At 51.3% G+C, this 7,935-nt stretch overlaps 2 protein-coding genes and 1 long non-coding RNA gene across 3 annotated transcripts in view; 1 reads left to right on the plus strand and 2 right to left on the minus strand.

The window, feature by feature from the left end:
* PRRT1 (proline-rich transmembrane protein 1) overlaps nucleotides 1–1,114 on the minus strand; it is a 4,746-nt gene extending 3,632 nt beyond the window's left edge. Inside the window, exons 1-2 of the mRNA XM_011969420.1 lie at nucleotides 1,003–1,114; nucleotides 110–190 (exon numbers count right to left, since the gene is read on the minus strand). Coding sequence (XP_011824810.1) covers nucleotides 110–117 — 8 coding nt within the window. The 5' untranslated portion in view covers nucleotides 118–190; nucleotides 1,003–1,114. The remainder of the gene's footprint in view (nucleotides 1–109; nucleotides 191–1,002) is intronic.
* LOC105531500 lies at nucleotides 828–2,382 on the minus strand. The gene is made up of 3 exons (XR_001004819.1): nucleotides 2,199–2,382; nucleotides 1,796–1,865; nucleotides 828–1,688 (listed from the first exon to the last, which is right to left on the minus strand). It is a non-coding gene; the product is annotated as an uncharacterized LOC105531500 (long non-coding RNA).
* PPT2 (palmitoyl-protein thioesterase 2) overlaps nucleotides 1,558–7,935 on the plus strand; it is an 8,661-nt gene continuing 2,283 nt past the window's right edge. Inside the window, exons 1-7 of the mRNA XM_011969418.1 lie at nucleotides 1,558–1,665; nucleotides 2,622–2,812; nucleotides 3,064–3,217; nucleotides 3,709–3,804; nucleotides 3,892–3,999; nucleotides 5,976–6,059; nucleotides 6,179–6,263. Coding sequence (XP_011824808.1) covers nucleotides 1,656–1,665; nucleotides 2,622–2,812; nucleotides 3,064–3,217; nucleotides 3,709–3,804; nucleotides 3,892–3,999; nucleotides 5,976–6,059; nucleotides 6,179–6,263 — 728 coding nt within the window. The 5' untranslated portion in view covers nucleotides 1,558–1,655. The remainder of the gene's footprint in view (nucleotides 1,666–2,621; nucleotides 2,813–3,063; nucleotides 3,218–3,708; nucleotides 3,805–3,891; nucleotides 4,000–5,975; nucleotides 6,060–6,178; nucleotides 6,264–7,935) is intronic.

The following is a 7,935-nucleotide window of genomic DNA, read 5'->3' on the forward strand; positions in this document are numbered from 1 at the left end:
AGAGCGGGGAGGGGGGGAGCTTAAAGGGACCGAGGCGAGGGAGGGGGAGCGCTTCAGACGTTTCCCACTTGGTCTCTCTGCTCTCGGACCACCTCTCTTCTCCTCTCACCCTGGCATTCAAGCCCCCAGTTTGGGCTCCTTTGGAGTTGTCATGGAAACACGGAGGCTAGACCAGGCGAGGCGGGTGGGACTAAGGAAAGGAAGGAGGGAGAGAGAACTCTCTGGAGTCTCCCCCTCCAAGACTCACTTAGTGATTATATTGTGGGAGGAAGTGAACAGGTTCTCAGTGGAGTTAATGACCCAGGTGCCTCCAGGGGCACGTTGTCTCCCCGTCTTAGCTCCCTGCAAGGTGCCAGGGTCTTCTCCCAAATCCTTGGCCCCAGTTTCCCCCTATTTAGAAGAGATAAATACTTGTGTGTGAGAGAGAATTGTGCAGAGTTCAGAACTGCGATGGTCTGAAAAGTTCCCAGGATATGGTGAACTTGCCAACCTAGCAGTAAAGAGGGAGGCCCAGGTCTGTAATTCGGGGGGAGCTGGGCCTTGGGGGGAAAAGGGAGAGAGAGTTTGGGCGGTGTGCATACATACCTTCTTCATCCAGGACTAAGGAGCTGAAGCTCTTTTGGAGGGGGTAGGGAGTATGACTTAACTGCTCATTTCTGGCAGCTCTGTTGGTAATGTGTGCTGGTTTCCCCACTTTCCCTTTGCTTTTAAAGAGGCTGCTTAGAGTCTCTGGGCCGGTCAATGTTCAGATCCATTCCCTAAACCCCCCTACTCCCACCAACCACCTCCCACCAAGACGCATCTCCACCTCCTGAGTCGACCTGCGGTACAGCGTTATTAGTCTTTTTATTTCCTTATTGCATCTTGGGAACGCGTGGGTGGGTGAAGGGAGCAAGGATAGGAAGTCTATGGAGATTTACACCAGTTTTTTTTTTCTTTTTTTTTAAACAAAAACACAGCCAGATAATCATTATTCTTCCCTTACACCCCCCCAGCCCCCACCTGGGGCAGTCGCTCTCCCGGCTGCGTCCCTTTTCGTCCGTGTCCTAGCGGAGACTACAGAGCAGTACAGAGGCTCTCGCTGAAACCAGTCTCAGGCTCCAGAGAGTCAGATCACGGCTTCACACCAGTCGTTCTGGTCACTAGGCGTTCGCGTGAGCCCTCAACCCCTTACCGCCACCCCATCGTCACTCTACACCACTCCGAGAGCAAAATGGTTTGACTGAGACAAATTTAGACCAAGCAATGACCTTGTCAACAGAGAGAGGGGTTCAGACATGCTGAGAAATCCTTCTCTCTAGAGAAACGTCTTTAAATGCTAAGTAAAAACCCTAACAAGTAAAAGCCCTGAGGCACTAGGGTGTCGGGTAGGGATTATAGGCGGAGAGGTGGGACGCCTGAGGGTCTCGGTAGGGAGCCACCCACAGATAACTCAGAGAACCACATTGTGGGGGTCGCTCAGGTTGAAAGACTGGTCGAAATTACAAGGGCATGAGTCAGCGCATCCCTATGCGCCCTCCGCCCCTTGGGGGTGGGTCGCTTATAGGGAGGGGAGTAGAGTAGGGCAGGAGAAATTGGGCCAGGCTGCACTTAGCTCAAGGGGCCTGGAGGACTCTCCGCGTCTCTGGAGACAAGGGCACTACACGCACTTCAGAATGAAGAGTTGTAAGTCGCTGACCTGGGGCGGACTGGAGGGTTGGGTGGGGGTGGGTATTGAGGGGCAAGCCCGGGCTGGCATCAGCCCTCCAGGCCACCCTGCCACTCACCCAGCACACGGCAAAATGCAGAGGACTACCTTTCCCTGGTCCACCCCCCGGCCGCCCCTTGGGGAATGAAAACTTCGTGTTCCGCTGCGAGCCAGACGCCTGTATTGGGAAGTGGGGAGAATCAAGGCGGGGGAAATCGGACCTTTGGGTCGCTGGGGGCAACGAAGCCTGGAGAGGCCTTCTTTCCATTCCCATAATATGTTTGCTGCTTTTTCCTCTCCCCACCGGCCTAAATGGATCGCTCCGCCTATTTCCTCCCCAGCACCAAGAGCGCAATGGAATATTCCATTGCCCCTCCGGTACTGGGTCTGTGTAGCCTGGAACGCTCGCGCGGTTGCCAGAGAAAGCCCCGGACGTGACGGATTTGCGCGACCCCAAGCAGCCCGTCCTTCCCCCTCCCATCCGTCATTCCCCTGCGCTCTCTTTCCTCACCCTTCCCCCTCCCCCGTGGGTTCCAGTCTTGGGAGAAGTAAACAGCGGGTGGAGCGAGGCCTACGGACCCAGGCCAGGTGGGAGTTTGCACGCTTCGAGGGGCCTGGGCTGCTGCTCGGGTATTACAGAACTCCGCGTTGTTCATGGCTGGGAAGATGCTTTCATCCCTGAACCTAGGGAACAAGTCCCCCGAACGCTGAGTTGGGGGCGGGACTTCGGGTGCGCGTTGGTGCGTCAACGTGGTAGGGGGGTGTGTTTGTAGGGAGAGGGCTGGAGTAAGTTAAAAGTAGGCTATTTTGTGACAGGGACCTGGTGAGGGACCTGGTGTGGGACCGAGAGGAGGTGGCTTGATTGCCAGGCGTCTGTTCCGAGGGAGGAGGGTGTTGCCATCTCCCTCACAGGCCTTTATCACCCTTTTCTCAGGCGGGAGCATGCTGGGGCTCTGGGGGCAGCGGCTCCCCGCGGCGTGGGTCCTACTCCTGTTACCTTTCCTGCCGCTGCTGCTGCTTGCAGCCCCCGCGCCCCACCGCGCGTCCTACAAGCCGGTCATCGTGGTGCATGGGCTCTTCGACAGCTCGTACAGCTTCCGCCACCTGCTGGAATACATCAATGAGGTCTGGCAGGGGACACCTGGGTGCAGGGCGTTAGAGGCGTCTACTGTGGCAGGGGAGGGAGAGCGGGGAACTGAAAGCCACCCCTCTGGGCCTGCCCAGTTCCTCAGGGAGCTGGTGCTGGCGTGGGGGAGAGTTGGGGGATGGGATCCCTGGTTCTAGCAGGGTACAATAGACCTGTGGATGCGGGCCAGGGGTGGCGTGTGGGAGCTTCTTAGCCTATCCCCGGTGGCTGCATTGCCCCCTTCCCACAGACACACCCCGGGACTGTGGTGACAGTGCTCGATCTCTTCGATGGGAGAGAGAGCTTGCGACCCCTGTGGGAACAGGTGCAAGGGTTCCGAGAGGCTGTGGTCCCCATCATGGCAAAGGCCCCTCAAGGGGTGCATCTCATCTGCTACTCGCAGGGTAGGCGACTCCCCTGCCCCTAACTCCTAAGCCCTATCTGAGGCTTGATCCTTATCTGAGGGACACTTCCTAGTGTCCCTTTTTCTGAACCACATTGCTCCAGGCACAACCCTGGTACCTGAGCCCTTCCTTTCTGACTTCCCTCAGCACCTGGGTCTCATCTCTGTCTTGAATGGGAGGGAGGCTCCCTACACTGCTACCCCTTTGTTTCCTATTACCCATGGTTCTTGGACATAAGGGCAAATGGGGCAGGTAAAAACATCTTAGAATTAGAGGCAGGAGGCCCAGCATCTAATTCGGGCTCAGTCACTTATATGATGTGTGACATTTTGGCACAGGGTGTGCCTGCCTTCCGTAAGCCTCAGTCTCCTTTATGTACAGTGTGTGTGTGTGTGTGTGTGTGTGTGTGTGTGTGTGTGGCAGTGGGGGTGGGGGGTGCTGCTGGCTTTGCTGTCCTTAAGTGTCTGCCCAATGTGGTGTTCTGCCTACAGGGGGCCTTGTGTGCCGGGCTCTGCTTTCTGTCATGGATGATCACAATGTGGATTCTTTCATCTCCCTCTCCTCTCCACAGATGGGACAGTATGGAGGTGAGTGGGCACTAGACCCCACAGAATGCCCTGAGTTTTGGGGGAACAGAGATTTATGGTCACTTAACACTGCCATTCTCTTGCCAGACACGGACTACTTGAAGTGGCTGTTCCCCACCTCCATGCGGTCTAACCTCTATCGGATCTGCTATAGCCCCTGGGGCCAGGAATTCTCCATCTGCAACTACTGGCATGGTGAGTGGGGATGCTGAACTGGGGCTTCCATGGATCAGGTCAGTTGCTTCCACCTCTGCTACAACCAATAGCAGTGATAACAATAAAGATAACTAACATTTATTGAGCTATTTGAACAGAGTCTGTTCAGAATTTCTTTTTTCTTTTTCTTTTTGAGAAGGAGTCTTGCTGTGTTGCCCAGGCTGAAGTGCAGTGCACGATCTCGGTGCACGGCAACCTCCGCCTCCCAGGTTCAAGCGATCCTCCTGCCTCAGTTCCCCTAGTAGCAACTTGCTATTGCTGGGATTACAGGCAGGTGCCACCACGCCCGGCTAAGTTTTGTATTTTAAGTAGAGATGGGGTTTTGCCATATTGGCCAGGCTGGTCTCAAACTCCTGACCTCAGGTGATCCACTCGCCTCGGCCTCCCAGAGTGCTGGGATTACAGGTGTGAACCATCGCACCCGGCCCAGAATGTTTTAAGTGTGTCACCTTATTGCCTTAGAAGGTTTAGTCTGTTGTGGGAGTCAGCAAACCTTGTCTATAAAGGGCCAGAGAGTAAATATTTTTGACTTTGTAGGACACAGAGTCTGTTTCACAACTCCTCAATTCTGCTGTTGTAGTGTGAAAGCAGCCATGTACCATATGTGAATGAATGTTCCTGTGTTCCAATAAAACTTCATTTACAAAAACAAGTAGCGGGCTGGATTTGGCCCATTGGTCACAGTTTGCCAACCTCTAGACCAGACCATGGGACCAGAATACTTGGGTTTGAATCTTGACCCTATTGGGTGACTTTGGGCAAGTTACTTAACCATTCTGTTACTTACTCAATTTTCCTTATCTGTAAAATATTATAGCATGTACTTCACCAGGTGGTTGTAAGGATTAAATCAATAAATGAATGCAATGTACTTTGAATAGCACCTGGCTCATATAGTAGATGCTAGATAAAAGTACTTGCTATTGCCAGGTGTGGTGGCTCACACCTGTAATCCCAGCACCTTGGGAAGTGGAGGTGGGCAGATCACCTGAGGTCAGGAGCTCAAGACTAGCCTGGCCAACACGGTGAAACCCCATCTCTACTAAAAATACAAAAAAATTAGCTGGGTGAGGGCACACGCTTGTAATCCCAGCTACTTGGGATGCTGAGTTAGGAGAATTGCTTGAACCTGGAAGGCAGAGGTTGCAGTGAGCGGAGATTGTGCCACTGTACTTCAGCCTGGGTGACAGAGATTTCGTCTCAAAAAAAGAAAAGTGAGGCCGGGTGCGGTGGCTCACGCCTGTAGTCCCAGCACTTCGGGAGGCCAAGGCGGGCAGATCACGAGGTCAGGAGATCGAGACCATCCTGGCTAACAAAATACAAAAAATTAGCTGGGCGTGGTGGTGGGCGCCTGTAGTCCCAGCTACCTGGGTGGCTGAGGCAGGAGAATGGCATGAACCCAGGAGGGCAGAGCTTGTAGTGAGCTGAGACCGTGCCACTACACTAAAAAAAAAAAAAAAAAGTACTTGTTACTATGAAAAAAAAAAAAAAAAAAAGTACTTGTTACTATGTTTACAGTTATTATCACTACTATTATTATTATTTTGAGACGGAGTCTCACTGTGTTGCCCAGGATGGAGTGCAGTGGTGCAATCTCAGCTCATTGTAACCTCCACCTCCTGGGTTCAAGTGATTCTTATGCCTCAGCCTCCTGAGTAGCTTGGATTACAGGCATGGACCACCATGCCTGGCTAACTTTTGTATTTTTAGTAGAGACAGGGTTTTGCCATGTTGGGCAGGCTGGTCTCGAACTCCTGACTTCAAGAAGTGATCCACCTGCCTCGACCTCCCAAAGTGCTGGGATTATAGGCGTGAGCCGCCGCACCTGGCCCATATTATCACTACTATTTTATTACTATCCACCTTGACTATTGCTGCAGCTTCCTTATTGGGCTTTTCACCACCAGTCTTGCCTCCTTTTTGTACTTCTTTTTCTAACTGCCCTTTGTACCCAGATCCCCACCACGATGACTTGTACCTCAATGCCAGCAGCTTCCTGGCCCTGATCAATGGGGAAAGAGACCATCCCAATGCCACAGGTGAGAATTCAGGCTCCTACCTGTGTTGCTTTTTCTGCTTCTTTGACTCCCTATGTCTCCCTCTCCAACCTATCCTGACCCCTGTGGCTGATTCAGCCTCTCTTCTTCCCATCCTACAGTATGGCGGAAGAACTTTCTTCGTGTGGGCCACCTGGTGCTGATTGGGGGCCCTGATGATGGTGTTATTACTCCCTGGCAGTCCAGGTAATAAGGGATTGTGTGGCCTGAAGATTGGCTAAAGACATCCCCCAACCCCAATCGGTCTTTATCTCATGCCTAAAACTGGCCTGCTCCTTCCACCGTTCAGTTAGTGCGCCTCCCCCCATTTCATCATGTCACCCAAGACCAAAACCTGGGAGTCATATCCCAACCCCTTGTATCAAACCAGTCACTAAGTCCTGCTGACACTTCTCCTCTCCATCCCTATCACCCCCTCCCTCATTTTATAAAAACTTTTAATTTTGAAATTCTTATAGATTCATAGGAAATTGCAAAGATAGTATAGAGAGGCCCTTCACCCAGCTTCCCCCAGTGGTTGCATCCTATGTAATTATAGCACAATGTCAAAACCAGGAAATTCACATTGGTTCAATGTGTGTGTATAGTTCTATGCCATTTTATCACATTTCCTACCACCTCTTTATTTACCTGGACTATTATAACAGCCTCCAGCTTTGTCCCCTCCATCCTATTCCTTAGAAAAAAACCCATGACTCCATGGTACTATGTGCTTTCCTGTGTTATAGGTCACCATGAGTGATCTGTAATGTCACCTGAGCTACTTGAATCACTCAAGAAATATTTATTCAACATTATGGGCTCAGGCTTGTTCTGGGCCCTGGGGATGCAGTGGTAAATAAAAGAGAAGTCCCTAATGTTACCTAGCTTATATTCTAGTTTGTAAGACAGCTGATACATATATACAAATATATATGTCAGGTAATAAGGCAGGGGAAAGGATTAGAGGATGACTGGGGCCTAGTTTCAACAGTGGCCGAAGTCCTCCTGGAAGAGTTGCCATTCAATTAGAGACTGAAGGAAGCGAAGGAGAGAGTTGTGCTCTGGGTGGAAGAACCCCCCAGGGAGAAAGTATGGCCCCCATGCCCGGCCTTGCCCGGCCAATATTTTTTAATTAAAAGATTTTAACTCCATCTGGCTGGGCGCGGTGGCTCACGCCTGTAATCCCAGCACTTTGGGAAGCCGAGGCGGGTGAATCACCTGAGGTCAGGAGTTTGAGAACAGCTGGGCAATGTGGAGAAGCCCCGTCTCTACTAAAAATACAAAAAGTAGCTGGGCATGGTGGCGCATGCCTGTAGTTCCAGCTACTCAGGAGGCTGAGGCAGGAGAATTGCTTGAAACTGGGAGGCGGAGGTTACAATGAGCCGAAAGGGTGCCACTGCACTCCAGCCTGGGTGACAGAGCAAGACTCCATCTCAAAAAAAAAAAAAAGATTTTAAGACCTTTTTGTTTTAAAATAATTTCATACTTAAGAAAAGTTTGCGCCTGTAATCCTAGCACTTTGGGAGGCCAAGGCGTGAGCCCAGGGGTTTGAGACCAACCTGGGCAACATGGCAAAACTCTGTCTTTACCTAAAATACAAAAATTAGCTGGGCGTGGTGGTGTGCCTTTGTAGTCCCAGCTACTCAGGAGCCTGAGGTGCGAGAATCGCTTGAGCCTGGGAGGTCAAGGCTGCAGTGGGCCGAGATCTTGCCATTGCACTCCAGCCTGGGTGACAAGAATAAGACCCTGTCTCAAAAAAAAAAAAAAAAAAGTTACCAAAATAGCAAAAAGCAGACATGTATACTCCTCACCTACATTTCTCAAATGTTAACATTTTGTCATGTTTACATTAATATGTTTTTTTCTCAATATATAT

This window comes from Mandrillus leucophaeus, unplaced genomic scaffold, assembly GCF_000951045.1.
Source record: "Mandrillus leucophaeus isolate KB7577 unplaced genomic scaffold, Mleu.le_1.0 Scaffold890, whole genome shotgun sequence".
NCBI lineage: Eukaryota > Metazoa > Chordata > Mammalia > Primates > Cercopithecidae > Mandrillus > Mandrillus leucophaeus.